Source organism: Catharus ustulatus, chromosome 1 (genome assembly GCF_009819885.2).
Source record: "Catharus ustulatus isolate bCatUst1 chromosome 1, bCatUst1.pri.v2, whole genome shotgun sequence".
In the NCBI taxonomy this organism is placed as follows: domain Eukaryota; kingdom Metazoa; phylum Chordata; class Aves; order Passeriformes; family Turdidae; genus Catharus; species Catharus ustulatus.
The window spans coordinates 135,575,522-135,596,494 of NC_046221.1; the positions used below are offsets into that span (position 1 = coordinate 135,575,522).

At 37.1% G+C, this 20,973-nt stretch overlaps 1 protein-coding gene across 1 annotated transcript in view; it reads left to right on the forward strand.

The window, feature by feature from the left end:
• Positions 1 to 4,023: 4,023 nt before the first annotated feature.
• The window catches only part of SLC26A7 (solute carrier family 26 member 7), a 69,025-nt gene continuing 52,075 nt past the window's right edge, over positions 4,024 to 20,973 (forward strand). The window contains exons 1-2 of the mRNA XM_033081882.1: positions 4,024 to 4,487; positions 17,326 to 17,436. Of these exons, the coding sequence (XP_032937773.1) occupies positions 4,295 to 4,487; positions 17,326 to 17,436 (304 nt within the window). The 5' untranslated portion in view covers positions 4,024 to 4,294. The remainder of the gene's footprint in view (positions 4,488 to 17,325; positions 17,437 to 20,973) is intronic.

Here is a 20,973-nt window from a genome sequence, read left to right on the forward strand (position 1 = left end):
CTTCTGCAGGAGCACTGCTCCAACTGAACCACATCTGTCACTGCAGGAGGATGCAGCCACCATTGAATGGGACTGCTGCCAACACCCTGCCTGACAGGGTGTCAGGTTGTACTCTGACTTTGTCAGGGTTTGGAGTTTGTTTCTTTGTGCTACTGTATTTCTATTTTAATTTCCCTAGAAAAGAACTGTTATTCCCAATTCCCATATCTTTGCCTGAAAGCCCCTTGATTTCAAAATTATAATAATTTGGAGGGAGGGGGTTTACATTCTCCATTTCAAAGAGAAGTTCCTGCCTTTCTCAGCAGACACCTGTCCTCCAAACTACAACAGCAACTTTTTGTTCTTTGTCCTGTATAAGCCACACCTGATTATAAGCCGCACTTCGGGTTTGGACCAAAATTTTAGTCAAAATGGTGTGGTTTATAATCGTGAAATTACTTTTTTTTCCAGTGACCAGCCAGAAAGGTGCATGTAGCTTTGGATGAATGATAGCATGTACTTCCCTTTACTCAGTGATGGTAGAAGGGAGAACTTGAGGAAGTGAGTTGGATGCTCTGGATATTCTTGGGGAGCAAATGATGCACATCAGCAGGAGAACATGTTTAATTAGTTCAGACTGGTTTAATGCTGGGTATTTGCAGATGTTTAGTTAAGTGATCTGTCTTCCTGAGAAGGCATACAAAGAGCAAGTCACCCTGCAGAATCACAGTGGTTAAAGTCGGAGGGGAGCACAGTGGTCATCTGGTCCAACCTCCCTGCTCAAGCAGGGCCATCCCAGAGCACACGGCACAGGTTTGTGTCCAGATGGTTCTTGAATATCTCCAGTAAGGGAGACTCTATAGTATGTTCCATTATTTCTATCTATGCCTTTCTTGGGTGTGAACAACTTCATTTAAGTTCTATGAGCGTATGTAAACATAAGCACAGTTTTTGAACTTTCTTGTCAGTTTGTGTGATGTCTAAAAGCAGTTCTCATGCAAGAATCAAAAGACTTCCTACAAAATCTGCTTCCATATGAAGTGGGGTTTAGGGATTCTCTGTCAGAGTTTGCCAGAATTGTTTCCTTTTGAGGTCCAAGTTGGAATAAGGTATTAGATTTTTATTTTTTATAATCCCTTGAAGCAAGCCAGAGAATCAAACCTCCTTTACAAATCCACCATGTATATAAACTTCCCATATATGCAAATGTTAGAGGAGCTGATGAAAATACAGACTGCTCCCACAGAGGTTACCCCATTCATTTTTGGAGCCTTCTGTAAATCAGGTCTTAAAAGCCCATCATATCTGATCTATGATGCAATAACTATCTCCTATATACTACCTGTATTCTAATTTTTGACTTAGGGTAATTATCTTTTTAGGATTGTACATAAATATTCTGCTAGAATTATATTTTTATGCATTTTCAGAACAAACAAACATGTAATGACCTGAAGATAGGCTTTACCTATAGGAGATTATCAAGAAAGCTAATTGTGATCCATCAAATATTACAAACGTGTGTGTGAATACACTTACTTAAATGTACAAAACTTAAGATTTCACACACTTATCCTTTGGTGTTCCAGAAAATGAAGTTTTATTCACTTGTTTCAGTGCAGGAGAGGATCTCATGGTCCTGATAACTCAGGTACATTGTGTTACAATTCAACCTGTGAGAAGCCTGCATAGTCTAGGAGTGTATAGATTAAAGATTTATAACTAATGAAAACCACCTGATGGGAAAAAGTTTGAACATCATGTGTGTGATACAACATATTTCCATTAGGATACTGAAGTGTTCTAAGAAAGTGGAGAGGTTTTTATGTTTCTTTATGATTCAAGGGCTGTGATATTATGTAGTGAGGTATAGGCTTGTTATACATACCTAGGCACCAGTTTTCCCTTAAAAATGTTGATTTCATTGGGGGTTTGTAACTGAAATGTTGCTTTGTATCATAGCTAACTAAGAGAATTTATTAATTTCAGAGTTAAAATGAAGAACGTATTTCAATAGTGATGACGTTATCAATCATATCAGATTTATGGATAATGCAGTTTTTTACTTATCAAAATAATTGCTGGGGTAAAACAAAGTTTCTACAAAAATCCTACAGCCCCTGTGGAGTGTTTGCACTCGTATATGCACACACCCACAGAGAGATACCATCCCTTGGTGGTGGTGGGGGACAAAAGTCCATTGATAATGGAACTTCTAGGTGTTCAGATACTAATCTGGGATGGATGAAAACTTGTCCAGTTTAGCTGAATACAATTAGGAGGTGGAAAACCTCAATTACAGACTTTTTCAAACATTGTCACCATTTTGGTGCAAGAACTTTGAGAAATGGAGAATTTGTTCTTGTGTGTTTAGTGATGGTTCTTTGGTTTCTTAATGCAGGTTTTTTGCCTGTTTCAGAATATTCAGAGCTTCTAGCAAACAATGATTAAAAAAAAAAGAGGCTAGGCTCTTTTACACAATTACCTATATTTGGGTATGCTTTTGTTCACACATATTTATGTGTAGAAATGTATTTTGATTTTTATTTCATGGTAAATACTGATATAGTTAGAGGTACTGAACATTTCATCAAAATGAAGCAGCATCTGACTGCTGAGTAGCTTTCACTGTAGCTGTGAGGATTCCTGTCCACTTCTGACCATCGAAAGAAGGAAAAGATTTGTGTTGTGAAACACTTGGCAGACATAAATGCCTCAATTATGAAGTCCCTGAACTGCATTTTTAAATTACAAAAAAACCCAAACAGAGGAAACCAAAAACACCAACCACAAAAAGAAAAGAAAAAAAGAATTGATGCTTAGAGGTTTATTCTAATGAACAGAAGTAAGATTACCTATCTTTAAAAAGTGTGTGCTGTTAATAGGTGGGCAGACCAAAGAATAGGTATGCCTGGAATGGTTAAAAGTAAGGGTCTGTCTCAGGCTAAGAAATTCTTTCCTTCTCTTTCTGTTTTCTTTTTACTTTTGCGATGGCATGGGACACAGTTGTGGACATAACTGAATGTCACTCAGTAGAATGAAGTGATGCATTTGTCTTTGTGCCAGTCTACCTCTTGCATTTGGAAGCAGTCTCATTTTTCTAAAGCTGTTTTGGATGGAAAATGCTTCAGTTTTTTGGGGTTTTTTTTCCTTAATCTAAACAATAAAATGTAAATTAATTTATATTGAAAAAGGAAATATTTAAAAAATAGATTTATTTTTATTGCTTACTACAGAACAGTGATTGGGAAGACACTTCACCCATATGATGAATCTTGCATCTCCGCTTAAATTTCTTTGCCATCCACAGATACAGAAAAAAAAGAGAAAAGCTTACTGTGTCCTTGCTCCATATCAGTCAAGGCATTTAAATGCCCAAACATTTAAAGTTCTTCCATGCCCTTATCACTTTGCGTCTGAGCACTTTGTATCGTACACAAGGTGCCTGACATTATTGCAAGAACAAATGTTACTTGGTGAACTGTCTGTGCTGAGAGAGCCTTTGCTGAGGGGACAGCCAAGAGCAGAAAGGACTAGCTTTGAACAAGAATGGTTGTCACAGGAATTTTTGGCACTGCCCATGTGAAGCCGATACCTTGGAGTCTCTCGCTGCACTTTGAGCTTGTTACTCTTGAGGTTTCAGCCTACAGAGAGAGTTTGTGTATGTTCCAGTAGGACTTACTGCTACCTGATGTTCTGCATTTGCTACATAAATAAGTTTTTTACTGTCATTTAGAGGACAGAATGCTGATGGAATAAGACAAGCCTTCTAGCACAAGCTTTACTGAGGTCTTAATGCCTTCCTCCCGCGTCCAGAAAAGCTCCCCCCAGGAGAGGCAAGGCTGCTCTCGCAGCTTGGCAGGGAGATTCCTGCTCTGCTGGGCACTTGTAGCTCAGATTAGCATAGCCCAGCCTATATCACACACACACCCAGTAATACCTCATTTTGCCACTGGAATGAGGCCAAAAGCACAAGCATTACAGGGATATAAAGCGGGAAGTTACTGGAAAGAATCACAAACTAACGTGAGACTAGACCAAATTTTTGCAAACAGCAGAAAATGTGATCTTTGTTGTGGATGGTTCTTGCCTTTAATGTAGCTGTTTATATGATTGAAGCACTTAATAAGTGTTTTCCTTGAGTATAGTTACAGAACAGCTGCAGAAATCTTAAGTGCTTCTGTTCATTTTATTTTTTTTTCTCTGTAGTTTGGAACTGAAAGAATCTCAGAAGAAAACTGGAGACTGACAGAGATCAGGCTGATTCCTCAGCTGTGTGCTCTCCTGACAGAGGCACTGCTTTTGTGGGGTAGGAATGATGACAGGGGCAAAAAGGAAAAGAAGCACAGTCTGGAGGAAGATCCAGGCTGTTCGCTTGGAGGATATCAAAGCCTGGTGTTTGAGAAGGTTGCCTATCTTGAAATGGGTGCCTGCCTACAACTGGAAGGAAAATTTGCTTCCTGATGCTGTTTCTGGGATGATGCTAGCCATCCAACAGGTGACACAAGGTACAGTTAACTCATTTCAGGTTAATATTTTAAGTTTGTCTGGTCATATCTAATGTTGGTTGAATGTAAATAAAATTATAAGGAAAAATATATAGTCTTAACTCATTTATAGAGTGGATGGGCGAATGTGGATAGAAATACATTGTGATATTGTAGTTAATTTCTGTGGAACTTTTCTGTTTATCCTATATATTTGACAATTTTTCAAACATTTAGTTTGGAAGGTGAGAGAGCAGTAACCCTTCATACAGGATATGGTAATATACAGTGTTTTATTAGTTAAATGACCACCTTTTCATCTATTTCACATGGAAAATAAAATACAACTAAATGATAATCACACTATAAGATATGCTATTCTGGAAGAAACATGTGCATGATACTGTTACCTGTAATATTCCAAAGCACAGCAGGAAAAATTCACAACTTTCTGAGCACAAAGAGTGTTACTGCCAGAGACATTATCCAGGGAGAGGATCTGTGGCATCCATAATTTGTATGCTGATTGAATGCTGTATTGCATTACCTACCACACCTCTTTTCTAGCGGCAATACAAAGTAGGGGTGGAGCTATACTCCATTATACAGCTTTAAAAAAAAAAAAAGATAAAAAAAAGGAAGGAAGGAAAAGAAAAAGCTTCCCAAACCCTGCACAATGACCTGCAGAAATTTTAAGTTCCAGTCATCTTGCTTAGTAAAGTGATTGCTACAAAGAAATAAATGCTTTTGTCAGTTTTTGATGTGTTCTTTGATAGTGTCACCTTCTTAGGACAATATCTTACATTGGTCTCAGACAAATCCAAGCTTCTTATCTCAGATGCACTTTAACTCCTTCCTTCATGTGAATGACATCTATTGTTTCCTAACTCTCTTCCATATTAAATATGCTTAACTATCATTCATGCTGTTACATTCTAAACACTCCTGTAATTGAATTATGCTGGAACTGGAAACAACTGATTTGTGTAAGTATTTGTGCTTTTAAAGTAATTGGGAACATCTGCATTGGCATGATTTAAGAACCTGAAAACCATAACTCTGAAAAGTATCTAATTTCACTGGTATGTGTGTATACAACAATTTAATTAAAATGCTGCTAATAGCACTATGTTGAAATTTATGCTCAAATTGAAAAATTCTATGTTAAACAGCATTTCTGCAGTGTTGGTAGTTTTAGCCAGGATTTTCATGTTTGACTCTTGTACCAATAAGTTGTTTACGGTAACAGATAAATTTAAGAAGACTCAGTAAAAACAGAAAATACAGGTTTGTGTTTTCAAGATTATTTTAAATACTTTGGAAAAAATAATCATCCTTATTTTATGCTGCTTAAAAAAAAATACTTTGAAACTCTTAATTTGTTTTTTTTCCTCTGCTTACTGCTCTCAAGATTTTGGAATGATTTTAGGGGATGAAATAGGAAGACAGTTAGACACAAAAGCATTTCATCATGTTGGTGGTGCTTTAATTTCAATGCAAATATAAGCTCTTTCCCTAGTGTTGTAAGCATTCCAGAACTATCCTAATGTTTTCACAGGAAGACTTATGCATGAAAAGAAGTTCCATTTTTCATATAGCACAAAGCAAAAAACTCCAGGTTTGGAAAGGTCCTATTGGGACTGTTTTCTTCCAGCCACAAGATAAACCAAGAAATTTTGTAATGCAATGCAAGGCAGAAATGCTAATAATAGTAGGGAAAAAAGGTGATAATTGACTTGTTGAGCATAGTGTTGACCTCAGCAACAGGTTTAAGCAAATTCAAATATAAGGAAATAAACCTGAGTTATGGAAGGATTTGGAGAAATGCACAGATGTATTTGTATGCAACAGTTTTCTAAGTGATGAGAGCTGCAAACTCCAGGGTGGAGAGCAGTCCAGTAGCTCGAGAATAATTAAGAAAGGTCTTCTAACTGAGCTGTGTTTTTCACAATTGCCTTCTGTGGGATTTCTTACTCATCTGGCATTGGTCATATTCACACTAATCAGGTTGGCAACTGCTCTGATCTGGTGTTTGTGTTCCAGCTTCTAATCTAAATTTTAGATAAAATTGATAGTTTCTCTTTGTATAGAAAGGAAGAAAAGATGGAAGTCACTGTCCTTACTGTGTCGTAGTGAAAGCAACAAAACTAGGCTGGGAAAGAGGAGACTGAGGAGTGTAGCAAGATGGAAAGTAAGGGCATGGGATTATCATGATGTGCTGCTGGGCATTTGTGATGAAAGAGTCATTGCTGAAACCAAGCAGACATTCTGAAAATGTTCCTATAGTTGTTTAATTGTCTGCTAAAAATAGTAGATAAATGTTAATTCGAGAGCCCCAAAATTCAATGCTCTTTACCTATTGAGAGAGCACTTGTATTGTCTCTTCATGTATCCTCAAGTTTTTATCCTTTATCTACTTCTACAGAATGTGGAGAAAGAAAGTCAAAGATAATTATATTTCTAAAGATTTTATGAAAATATCATGTAGGAAAAAGGCCCTACAAGTAGTAACAAAAAAAAGCCCTTTCAAATACAGCAATTGGTGCAAAGGTCTAGCTGGGCTTGCTGGACAGTCTCAGACTGCAAAGTCAGTCTGCCACAAGTCAAAACCAGTAAAGGAAATCAGGCTTCATCAGTTCCAGGTATTTAATATTAGTTCAAAATGTAATTTAATAATTTTAACATAGAATTCTTATTCTTACTTTGACACCTAAGGTTGAAAAAACAATCTGGAATCTAAAATGAACATCTAAAATCATGCTATCCTGAAGTTTGCTATGTATGTAATAGGTAGTTAAGAAATTTGAGCTTTTATGTTTTGGTAATCACTACATAATTTGTCTCAAAAATTTCTCAAAACTCTGTTACTGATAGACCAGAGCAAGATGTCTCTAAATTACAAACTAAATCCCTAATTTTCTTGTTGGATTAGCACTCACTGCTCTTTTCCCTTTCCCTTTAAAACTTAATACTCCATCAACAGTCATTCTATGAAGAGTCTTCTTTCCATTTAATTCTCATCCTTACAAACAAATTCAATTACTAGATCCATCAATTACTAGATCCATGTAGATGTCTCATAAGTGCCTAACCTTTTTCTTTTCCTAATTGAAATCATGCTTCATAAAACAAAGGGTCTGCTGTGCGGGTAAGTAGCTCTCAGCAAGCTGCTCTTGTGTTCTTTACTGGTCAATGAAGACTTAGTTGGTAAGAGTTAATGAACATTAAGTTATTTGAGAGCATCCAAAGGAGGGTAACAAGGATGATGAAGGGTCTTGAGGGGAAGGTAAATGAGGAACAACAGAGGTCAGTTTGTTCAGCCTGGAGGAGACTAAGGGGAAAAACGTCAACATGCTCGTGAGGGAGGTGGAGAGGCAGGTGCTGATCTCTCCTTTCTGGTGACCGGTGACAGGACTCGAGGAAACTGAGTTGGGAGGGTTGAGGCTGGATATCAGGAAAAAGTTCTTCACCCAGAGGGTGTTTGGGCACTGGAACAGCTCCCCAGGGAAGTGCTCACAGCACCAGCCTGACAGAGATCAAGTGTTTGGACAATGCTCTCAAGCACATGTTGTGACTTGGGGTGTTCTGGGCAGGGACAGGAGTTGGACTTGATCTTTTTAGATCCCTTCCAACTCAGTTATTCTGTGATTCTGTGCTTGTGAGAGGTGGTGAATGACTGAGTTTACATCACTTTTTTTTCTTTTCTTTCATTCAGTTATTAAGTTGTCTATCCTACTGACAAGATTTCTCACTTCTGCTTTTCTGATTCTCTCCCTCATCCTTTGAGGAGGAGTGAGTGGCTGGTTGGGTACTTAACTGCTGGCTAGAATCAACCCACCACAGGCATGATTCATCTGAATTAATCTAACCATCTGCTTTGTTAAGGTTGATCAATTATATTAATAAATTTTCCTCTGAGTGTAACAGGGGATGGGCTCAGGTGTATAACACTGATGAGGCAGACATCAAAGTTGAGGTGTCTTTTTCATGATACAGTGTGTAATAAGCAGTTAATGTTTAACAGTTCATGGGTAAGGACAGATGTGGCTGTTTTCTTTTCTGTAGTTCATCTGTTGACCGGTCACAATAGAATTTTTTGTGGTTTCCTTGTGTGACATGGTCACTCCATACTCATAGAAGAATAATACTTTGACCAACCTGGGTCTGAATTTTTCTTGGTTTCCTTACATGATAAAATTAAGATGCATTATGATGCAGTCTTTCCATGTAGCTAAATCTCATAAAACTGTCATCATGTTTTTTTCTGTAGCCTTCTGAATATGTGCTATAGTCCCATCATATCTCTTCAGAATGCAGCTGCTTAGCTGGTTTCACAGTGGTAACTTTTATTGCACCAAGAAAATGATTCATCTTTACTTTCAAGGCCTTTCATAGGTGATCTTTCCTGACATTATTTATTCATTATCAAGCTCTTGATCCATCTACCATTAATCCACTTCATTCAGTCTTGTCTTTTCAAACAAACAGCTTTTTGCCTCAGGGTTTAAATTTTGCAATGTATATTTGTTGGTAGTTATATCTCAGTACTTAGCTATTTAGAATGTGGGGTTTGTGCGGTTTTTTGTTTGTTTGTTTGTTTTGCTGGTTTTTTTTTAAAGGCTGGCATATAGAAGCCATGTAGCTAGTAGCATGACCCATCAGTAAGCTTCCCTGAATGTCCCTGAATACAACAGAAATAAGTCAAATTTTGTCAGAAACTGTTTATAAAACAGACCCTCTATCATGCAGCTGAGTTCATTGCCAGAGGAATTATTACCCAAGTTAGTCTGCTTGAATATGTATTTTAGTGTATGTAATTTAATTATGTTCTCTATACAGGTAGGGGACCCAAATATGTCTGAAGCATTTTGGTCATGACATGCTGTGAAAATTAAGTGCTCTGCATAACACCTGAAGTTGCCTTACTCTTTCTGTATGTAAATTCCTAATCTAGGTACCTAATTTCAGACAATGCTAACTCTTCTCTCAGGCTTTTTCCAAGATCTTTTGTGAGGTTTTGGTAATTATAAACCTTATCTTCAAGCTATTAATGACCAGACAGACTCCTTATGCAAATATATGCAGCAGACTGCTTATGCAAATGTCCAATTTAATTATTATTTTTTAAAAAATTTTCTGGGTGATGCTAGTACTTATACCCTGCACTTTTCATTATAATTTAGAGCTGTCCAGTAATAGAAAAGTGTATGGGTAGGGAAATAAGACACACAAAATATTTTTGCTTGAAACAGAGAAATTACTTATGCAATATTACATTGAGAGTTTATGGTGCAAAGAATTCAGGTTTCAGTAGTTTGCTACTGATATGAATGTCTAAAACTGCAACTGAGTTAAACCCTTCCAAGATACCCCAAACCTACAAGAACTTTTTTGACCTTTAAAAAATGAATAAAAAACAAAGGCATGGTACTTTCTGCTGAAGGATTTGGTCTGAATGGACGCCTCAGTGCAAAATTAGAACTTTGACTCAGTTTCCTGAAGGATGATGACTTTGCCATGTGGGAAATGGTCAAGAATATGGATATATAACTGATATCAAACAGAGAAATGAAACACATTGAGATTGAAGGCTGAGATGGGAACTGCCATCTCAGGACTCTGAAAAGTTAGGCAAGTGTGATTGCATATCTGGTAACACGTACCCTAGATGATTCTGTCAAATTTGGAATTATATTCTGTGATTGATAGTGAATAGCGTGTTTTACCCCAGTTACAAGTCTGTATAGCAGACGAGGGACTGGACCAGATGCTAGATTAAGAGTTGTATTTGTCTTTAGTAATAATAATAATAATGTAGAGCGATAAAGGACGACAGTGCTTGATTCAGCTACGCAATTCTGAAGCAAGGCTCTAGGACAGCTGGTGGGTTTTGCTTCAGATTCATGCATGGATTCTAAAGACAAATCTGCTACTCTCAGGTAGAGGTGGTTTTAATGATGTGTGGGAAAATAATTAGCCTATTTGGAAAAAAAATAGGCCGCTGTGTGAGTTAGGAGGTGCAAAGAAACCGATGACAACTGGCAGTGCATTTTATCACAAATACAGTCTGTCATTTTTTTGCCTCTGCTCATGGAAGATGATCTCAGTAGAAGAAAAGGCTAGAAGAAGCAGCAGAAAAACAAAGATTATATTTGGGAGAAAACTTAAATGGCTCAGACAGGTTAATTAAAACATGAGAAGGTTTGTTCCTTATCAGGAAAGGTTTTTAAATTAAAAGACAGATGCAGCACATGGAGAAGTGAAAATAAAGCAACATGAATATGTTTAGATTTAAAACTGGAAGTAGTTCTAAAAATATTGTATTTAAATATTGTGTTCAGAAGATGGATCTCCTTATCACATAATTCCATTCATGGATGTGCTAAATTACAAACAATTGTGTTTGGCTGTCATGAGGGGGAGCAGACCACAAGGAGGGTCTTCACAATTTTATGCTCCCTTTCAATTTTATGCTCTCTTTTGAAAAAGGTGAAGTTTTGAACTTCTGTATATATATGAAAGAGTTAAGACAAATGTGTGAGAGTTTCAAAATTAAAGCACTGCCACTCTATTTCTGATTAGTCTTTTCTTGCTAAGTTTGTGGAATCATAGACATTTTCTGTGTATTACATTGCATGTGTACTCACTAGCTGCCCATTGGAAGCATGAGAGTATAAGACTTGGACTTTCAAACTTATCAGATTACAATGATGTCAGTGTTTGTAGTTTTTAAAAAATATTTTTTGTAGGCAGCTAGTTCATGTAGAATTTATATGTGGTATTATGTATTTGCTGCCTTTCCTATGACCTATCATGAACAAGAAATGCTTTGGCCCAAGTGGATTTTGGTGGGCTGTTTTTTTGGAGGGTGGAGGGCCCTTGAGACATATTTCCTCTAAAAGTTAAATATGTAGATGGCATCTGATGAAATCAGTATTGTTATTTCTGCCAACTTCTTTTCTTTTTCGTTCTTCAAGCCCAATAATAACTCACTGAGTCTTGGTGTGGTTTGTATGTTTTAATTAAAGTTAATTTAATCTGGAGCTGGATTTATTGCTGAACAACTAATTCCTTAACACTGGCTGGAGACCTTGACATTTAAAAAAATTAACTATACTGCCTTCCTACATTCCAGAACTGGTGCCCAGTGTTTTGGAAGGCATGATGCCAAAAACTTATATAATTTTTTTTTTCTTAGCTTTTCATGGAGGAACCCCAGCTGTGTCTTCTCAAGGGTGATAGTTACCAGGGGTTTATTTCATACTCTGATCATAAATGTAGACATAAATATACTCTGAGCTGACTAACTGGAGCTAATAATTTTATTAAGGGGTAAAGCTGCCTTGTAAATACACATCTGGCTTACAAATAACATGTGCAGATGAAATTGAATAGGCACATTTGGAAACAGAGCCAGAAAAACTCCTCCAGGATGTGTTGGAGAATCCATGTAGTTCATGATTTGTGTAAGAGAGTATCCAGTTGAACTCTGTTATAGTTCTTCCATGCAAAGAATAATGATGTAAGCTGAATATGAAATTTAATATGTTAGTGAGTAAATATGGGGCAATGTTTCACACTTTACAACTTTCCAGTGGAGGAGCAAAGCACTTAGGCTGCTGTGCATGCAATATTACTTTTTTTCTAATGTCTACAAAAATTCTTCCAAGTTGCACATGTGCTAATACAGACCTGTCTAACAGACTGCTAGAAATGTGAATTCAGCTTCTGGATGACCTCTGACTCCCCTGGGGCTCCTGTCCAGGTGCACTCTGGTGTTTGTATGTTGTATGAGCAGATGGGCTGGGTGGATCCCTGTGCCTTGGGGTGCCTGAGCACCATGGACAGAGACTGAGAAACCCAGGAAATGTTAATTCTTCCAGGAAGAAATGGCCCCACATATAATCTTCCAGATCAGAAAGCTGTTAGTGTTCAGATCCTTGGCCACTGGTTTGCCAAAATGGATGCCCTTTCCAAGGATTTCAGAAAGTCCAGCTCATCTGGGTTAGGACCTGTAATGACTCAACAGATTTTTGTTTCTCTACAGCTTTGATGCTTCTCAAAAGATTACCTCATAGTTACCTGCTCCCACAAAGTTCTGAAGGCTTCATTCTCTGTTTATTCTTATGAAATACAGAGAAATTTACCTAAAATCCACTTTCAAAATACTTTGATTCTGGAAGTGGCCAAATTCTTCTGATATTATGGTTGAGTAGTCGATAATAGCTCACAGAACTCACTGTGAAACAGTTTGTAAAATCTTTGTGGTGTTCAGACATTGTGTCAAATTCATCCTAAAGGAGTCTTAATGTTTCATCTCAAATTGTCTATCAATATGGATAGCTTTTATTGAGGAGCTCTATTAAGAGAAAAGAAAACACTAGAATTTTTTTTAATGTTCTGTTTTGTATGTATCTAAACTCTATTACATACAGAAGGGTCAAGCTGTCTTGAATAATGAAATCATAAGCAGGTCATGCCATCCACTTGTTTCTTGTACCATAATGCTTGCATATTTTCTTTCTGAACATTAAGATACAAATGTCAGTACCTGGAGATCTGTAAAGTGGCAAAATAAAGCAGTGTTTTCTCAAATCTATCTTTGATGTGGTTGTCAGATGGTACATTGAGAGAGCTGCATTTCAGAATCAGTGAAATAGTGCGAATTCAGGTGCTGTGGCCAACACAGCTGAGGTGCTTAACTGCACTGAAGGATCCTTCAAAAGACAGGGGCATTGCCAAATCAACGTTGTGTGGTGTCTGAAAGATTTATGGTTCATTTTTGAGCATCTGTCCTTCCATTTTGTCTTTACATTCTTCATTTGCCTCAGGCTTTGAATGACAGAACAGCCAATGAATGATTTTAAGTTCTTGGTACTTTGTCACCAGATAAGTAAGAAATGAGGTACAATCCACTTATGTAGCCTCAGCAAATGGGGCCATTCAGTAACAGAGGTCTTGCATGTGTGAGATAAATGCGCACTGAGGGAACTGATATTGAGCTTCCCAGTTTTTGGAGGTTAATGATAGTATTTACAAAGGGTCATTTTGTATTAAGAGCTTTTATGACGTTGTTGTCAAAGAACTCTCCAGAATTGTAGGTTTGTGTAGGAAAACTGTTATGGCATATAATATTAATCTTTTTCCTGTGGTGGAAAAAAATTGTTTTTTTCTTCAATAGAAGTTAGCTATCTTGGAATTAGAAATTAAAGCCTGGGATATGAGTCATTGGTTATCTGATTTGTTAGTTCTCCAAGAAGTATTGATTAATATATATATAAATATGTGTCAATTCTACATTTTAGGGCATCCTCAAAAATCATCTTTCTTACTACATAATAGAGCTTTATGAGCAAACAGAGAAATTGTATTTTTCTAAAGCATCAGAGAGTTACCACAACTGCAGACAGAATTTTTGAGTGGGATAAGGTGAATTAGTGTCATTTATGTAATTTCATAAACCTGAGGTCTGACCATCTTAGTATAGTCACACTTAAGAGTGAAAGGTTACAATTACAGAAAGTTATTTGGAAATACTCTCTACCAGAAAAAAATTTAAAATAGTTTTTACAGTAAATACTAAATTATAGTCCTCGAATTAATTATTGGCCTAAGACTTTTCCTGCTTCTTCATTTAATTTCTGTTTTTCACCTGGTATTTCCAAAAGACATAGTGGAGTTTTCCTCAGAACAGATGTATGTATCATGAGCCCATTTCCAGATGCAGAAAATTGTTAACTAGTTGACTGTACCCTGATGATTCATAGCTCTTCCTATGGAAAATATTTTTTTATTGCTGTAGTTTTGGCACTAATCTAATTAGTAGAAACTTCCAACTTAAACTGAAACCTTTCTCCTGTGGTGGGAGATAGCCTTGTTTCTCTTTCTGTCAGTCTTGTTATTTTGCAGTTACTTATATTTGACACCAAGCACATCTCTGGCTTTTCAGCATGGTGTGCCACAGGATTGTTAAACTCCTGGTGCTAGCCACAGGTCATGGTTTGCATTGCAAGTGTGTTCCACAATGTTATCTTATGATAAGGAGGTAGTTAAAACAAACAGTATTAATGTACTGTATCCGAACTTACTGTTCAATATTTGTTTGCATTTCTTTTCATGGAATTCATATTCTTTTATGAAAACCTTAATGTCACTGCCATGGGGGCTTCTCCATATCACCAGTGAAGATTATGTGAGATCCTTACTTTATGATCTATTTCTTTCAAGTATTACAATTTGGAATAAAAAAAGAAAATAACGTTTCCTGTCTTTTGACAGGAAAGTTCTTGAGCTAACAGAATTAATTCCAATGAAGCTTAATATGAAAATTAATGAAATAAGCTTAAATATACTACTGATTGCATCTTGAAAAGTATTTGAACCTTTAGAACATTTTATGCCTAGTTTTTACTGATTCTATTTTATAATGCCTCTCTGTTCTCACACACTTCAGTAAGTGCCATGCTTTAGTAATGGGAGTAAAAAACCTAACAAACAGAGCCAGGACTCAAGTCAAAGGTAATTTTAACTCTGTCCTGATTGCCATGACCTCACCATTAAAAAAATGACACACTGCTTCTAGAAACTTAATACAAAATAATGTGAAAAGTCTAGGCATGAAATGGAGACAAACAAGGACTGAATTTAAGTTCAGATTATCTTCCTGTAAACAAGGGATATTTAGCAGTAGATCATCTGGATTAATAACCATGACCAGGATTAACAGGCTCTTCCCAAAAACCTTCTAAAGTACATATCTGGCTCAGCATGCAGTACTGAAGCTTTTGTATTTCCCTTATGCTTGCCCACACAGACAGGTCACTTCATTTCAATTATGTTGTTATAATTAAAATGGGACTGAAATTATACTGATCTTTCTGATTCCTTTACTTTTTGGAGAGCAAAATAAATTAGCCTAGCATAAATCTTTAATTGCAAGGCTGGAATATCTGTGTGAGTAATATTCGACTAGTAAATTAATTCCAATTTTTTTGTTTCCTTTTGTTTTTTTCCATAAAAGGGTAATAATGGAAGAGTTTTCCAGTGTTAAACAAACTTTAAGAACTTTTTTCTCCTATTCTCTATTTCTGCCCCTTCCTCCATGCTCAATTTTGTCTGGATAAGGTCATGTAGTTCTCTTCTGTGGTGTTTTATTCTCTTCAGGCACACCCTTTTGTGTTGCTCTTGGGTCAGAATCTTCTTTTACCTCTATTGACCATGTGAACGTGGAAGTTGCTCTACAATTTCAAAAAGCTTTCTGGTTGATGGTAATGCTGTGCTAAGAAAAAAATGCAGAAGTGACTATCTGTAAATGCACTAACTACAGGGCTGAATGGCAACCAAATCCATTTCTATTTAAAAGAAGTTTAAAACAAAATACATTTTAAAATATCTCTTCTCCAAGTTATAGTTGATAGTGCTACTTTGTTGAGCACAATGTGGATGAAAATGATCCATGTAGGATTTATCTCAGCAAAATCTTCACTGTGAGGTTTTTCTAAGAACAGATTACAGTAATTTCACGATTACAAACCGCACCTGATTATAAGCCGCACTTCCGGCACTTTTGTTACAGACTTAAGTGAAAATTTAGGAAGGATATTTTGAATAAAAATGTTCAGAGTTGCTTCTGAAAGCCCATAAACACACTCTTTGGCACTGTCCATATTATCAAAGCCCCACAACACCAACATTTCAGGTAAAGAATGACTTTTGGAGCAGTTAGGGAAGCTCAGAGAGAACAATAATCCTACAGGTTTGGTTTTCTTTGGGGATTTCACATGTGCACAGAGGCAACTCCATTCCACAGATGTGAATCCCCTCTGTCACAGAGCACATGTGGTCATTGTCCCAGTGCACACAGGTCTGCCCCAGGCTTGGGAATACACTCAGGCTGAAGATGGACCTCAGAAAGGCTTCTTGTGTGCTACACTGGCCATTCCTTTCTTCCAGACTGCAGGATGAGCTATTCACCAGAATTTATGGAGCAACTGTGCAAGGCAGGTTCTTCTACTCTCAGTTTCCAGTCCTAAGAGTTGTGAAACAGCCATAGAGCCTGCTGATCTGAACTTCTGGGCTGTGTTCTCCTTCTGATGACTTGCAAGAAGCCAGTGCAGTCTTGACTTGCTGTCTTAGATATCTCAAGTTGAAAAGCAACTGAATCTGCTGCTTTGCAGGAATTTATCTGTTGAAAGATAAGTTCCTGTCCAAGACTTTCTAAGGAAAGGATGGATACTGTCCTCTATGGCCAAGCAATGAAGGTAATTGGTAAACCTAAACCAATTCCATTAATTCTCCACCTCAACATGAAAGTCAAATACATTCTGTTTCTGAAATGACAGCTTTGCATGATGAAAGAAATGTTCATATCTAAAGGCTTAAAAACCCCAGGCACCTAAAGAGGATGTACTCCGGAATATTTTATTGTTTAAGAAATTAGAAGAAAGCAGACTGAAGGGGCTCCATCCAAACCAAAATTACAGGTTTGGAATTATTTGTAGGCAATAACCATGCCACTGCCTGGAGACCTGGCAGTCTCAAACCCATGTTTGTGAGGGTGGGGGTGAAACAATGCTACCTCCTCCTGTGAGGCCTGGCTATAAAAGGGGCTTGGAACCACTGATGGAGACAGCTTGGAAACATGGAAGGATATGTCGATTTTGATGATGAAATTTAAAACAGTTATTTCTGATCCTTATTGTAGAGTAGTTCACTTACACTCTAGCTTTAATAAATGAAGGTGAGATTTTTCTTGCTCTTAATAAAATTGTAGGCATTTCCTCATAAAAATAAAAACAACAAAGCAAACCGAACAATTTTATCTTCATACAGCGAAGTAACTCTCTTTAACTTTCTGTAGGGCTGGCCTTTGCTGTTCTGTCTTCAGTCCATCCAGTTTTTGGTTTATATGGATCTTTCTTCCCTGTCATTATTTATGCCATATTTGGAATGGGACGTCATGTTGCAACAGGTAAGTGTCTGTTTGCTAAAGCCATTTTCAAAAATAGGGAACTGGATACTGAAATTTATTCTTGTTTAAAGGTCAATGGAAGGAAAATTATTTATGATTAAACAGAAATAAGATGGTTTTGTGCTTCTCTTTACAACTACTTTTGTCAGTTTAAGTACTTTAAAGAGCCTCATTAAGACTACATTAGAGCTACTCCTACCATTATAATTAAATATTGCACTGACGCTTCCTTTGTAAATGTAATTTAGTTAGAGCTTTTGTATTGAACTCTGCTTTAGAAATCTACTTCAGGCTAAGAGTTTAACAAAGGTCTCTGCCAACAAGATGCGTATAAATGGAAATGAAAAAGGTTTGACTGCCTCTTAAACCATTGAAAACACACATTACTTCTCACCTGTCTAAAACACAAATCCTGCGTTTCTCAGGACAAGAAAAACAAAAACGACCTTCTGAGCCCAACACCTAGTATTGTACTGAAGCTGGAGACTCTCCCAAGAAGGACTCTTGTCATCTTGCAGAGTATTTGGGTAGATAGTGAAAAATGCTGCCTGGCTACTTTGGTAGTTATGAGTTACTTGTTTACCCTCAGCAGCTGAAGAATGGCTTTGTGCTCCTCATAGTTTGATGAATGCTCTGCTTGTGAGCCCAAAGAAATCAAATTATAGAGGGCAGCTGGAAATAATGCACATTATATTGAACCACAAATTCTTTGCTGTGCAGAAGTGGGCACTTGATGGTCCCCGAAGTTTGCAAGAAGGAAGAATAGCAACACACAGCATGGCTGGGTAAAGAGAAGCAGCCCCTGTGGCTGTCAGAACATTTAAGCAGGGAGGAAGTATCACTTGCTTGAAGAGGAGAAAATCTTCTGAAAGGAGAAAAGATGGTTCTGGGCAATTGTACCCAAAATGAACTCTGCAGAGTCTGATTGCACAAGTGTATGCAATGTTCTACTAAGAAGTTAGCAATACATTTTGAGCACCCTTTTTGATAAAAAATATTCAGTTACATCATAAAAAAATAAAATTCTGAACAGCTATAATTGTTTTCCCTAGATGCACAGAAAGTATTTGAGCCTTTTGATGTCCAAAAAGGATCTGTGGATGTGTTATTGTCCTAATGTTGCAATGAGTAAGAGACTGTACTCAACTCATGTTAAAAGGGAAGCATTCCAAAACAAGATGGAAATTTAGAATCTGGAAAATAAATTTTACTCTTGAATACAGATAGCTTAAAACTTTAGCCTATATTAAAAAGCTGTTTCAAAACTAAAATATTTAGAAGTGTATTGTCAGAAGTTTGTTGGTGTAAGATTACTAAGAAAACAAGAATCCATCATATGTAGGAAAGATGAGTAAGCATCTGGCTGACATAAGTTCTAGTAATGAAAACAGATGATAAAATAGGTAAGTACAAGCTGATGTTTTATCTTTGGGAGAGAATACTAGAATACTGTTCAGAGAAGGACTTGCTGAGTTCCACAGCTTCGTGTCTGCAGATTTCTACATGATCCTTGGTGTGAAAACATCTTCCATTTATAATTCTATTAATCTCATTTAAAAAAAAAAAAAAAAAGGGTTTTATTTCACACATGGATTTTTAAAAAATTAATAAATCTGAGTGACATATATTGTTGATCTTTCAGAAGGAAGGCCTCATGCACTTCTTTCCCCAGCCTCAATTAAGGCATCTTGGTGCATAGCTGAGAGCTATACTGCCTGCCTCAAATGCTCCATAATTCCTTATGGACATTGGGGACAATCTCTTCACTTTCCAGAATTTTCTGTAAGGTCTATGATGCCTTCCATATGTACACAGGCTGTAGAAGTGTTCTTTGCTAGTGAAAGCAGTCATGTTAATATGAAATAGAAAATCCATCAATGGCCATGTTCTGTTAACTTTATTCCCTTGAAATGCCTCTTCTGTCACCTGAGCAACAAACACATACACCTTTTTCTTGACTTTTATTAACATAATTGATTTTGAGCCATCCTCTGAGACAGCTTTATCTGCCACAAATAACACATACAAGTCTTTGATTTAAGATAGAATTTCAGGTAAACTGTTTTCAAATAGAATTTTGTGCAAACATCTTACAGCCATAGAATGGCCAGGTTTGGAAGGAACCTTGAAGACATTCTAGTTCCAGCCCCTCTGCCATGGTCAGGGACACCTTCCACTAGGTCAAGTTACTCAGAGCCCCATCCAACCTGGCCTTGAACACTTCCAGGGATGGGAAAATAAAAAGTGTAATTAGGCCCTGTTGGAAAGGAGTTAATGTGACTTCTGTAAAGGAAAATCCTACCTTGCTACCTTCTAGGCTACTGTATGAATGTCAACAAGTGCATGGAGGAGGGATATACTTTGAATACAAGATATCAGAATGCTCAAACAGCTACTGATAAGGTTCCACACCAAAGATTACTAAAGAAACTCAGTTGTCCTTGTGATAGAAGAAAAGTCCTTTTATTAAATATTAGCAGGTTGAAAGATATGAAGCAGAAGGCTGGACGTCATGGTAATTTTTTAGGGTGGTGGTACCCCTGGTGGGTTCCTGAGGAATTCATGCTGTGAGCTTTATTCTGAGGGCAGGACTGTGTTCACCAGGTCCTGCAGCAGTAGAAAAAAAAAAGGTGAGTTCAGAGAGAAATTGCTTTAAAAGAGTTTTAAAGTATAGATTAAAGAAAAGAGTACAGCAGACTGGACTTCCACAACCTGTTCTCAGAGGACATTGTGGAAGGAGAAATTACAAGCAAGTTCAGACAAACCTTTAACAAATCCATGAATGCTAGTCCACACACAAAATCAAAAAAGGCCAGCTAAGGAAGTGCTTCTCTAACACAGCAGCTGTGGATGCTGGCAGTAAGGGCAATGGCCCACAGAAAATGGCCAGGCTTGTGTGCTTTCCCTGGGTAACACCTCTGACTGTCACAGCTGGAGGCAGAGTGCTGGGGGAGATGGGCCATTGCTCTGACATAGCAAGATATTTTTATGCTCTAATAGCTCTGCATGTTTGTTTCTTTCAATGTGGAATTGTCATCCTCATTTATCTTTGTGTCATTAAATGTGCTTTACCTCGATCAGCAAATAAATGTTTTTCTCATAATTTGCCTCAATTTATTAGAGTGCTGGGTACTATTTAATGGGCTAGGTACTATACATATAGTGTGAATTAATTGCCCTAGAAATCTGAATGGTGAACACTTGGGATTCTCAGACAAATAGCTGCTTGATCACATCCAGGGTGAGTTAAAAGCATTTCTGATAACTTGAAATAATTGTAAATTGTTGTATTTGAATCTCTTTTGTAAACCTGTCTTAACGAATGTGCTAAAAAAGGGATTTACATTTAATTTGCCTGTATAAATGGTATTTTATGGGAAGAAATGTGAGTTACATAGAAAAATTACCTTAAAAATTGTTCTTGTGTTGACAGGAATGTACAAAATGGCACTTTTACTCATAATGGCTGTTTTGAAAAAGAAACCGTAAGTGATGAGTACAGACAGATATCCAACTATAGATGATTAATGTGTGGCT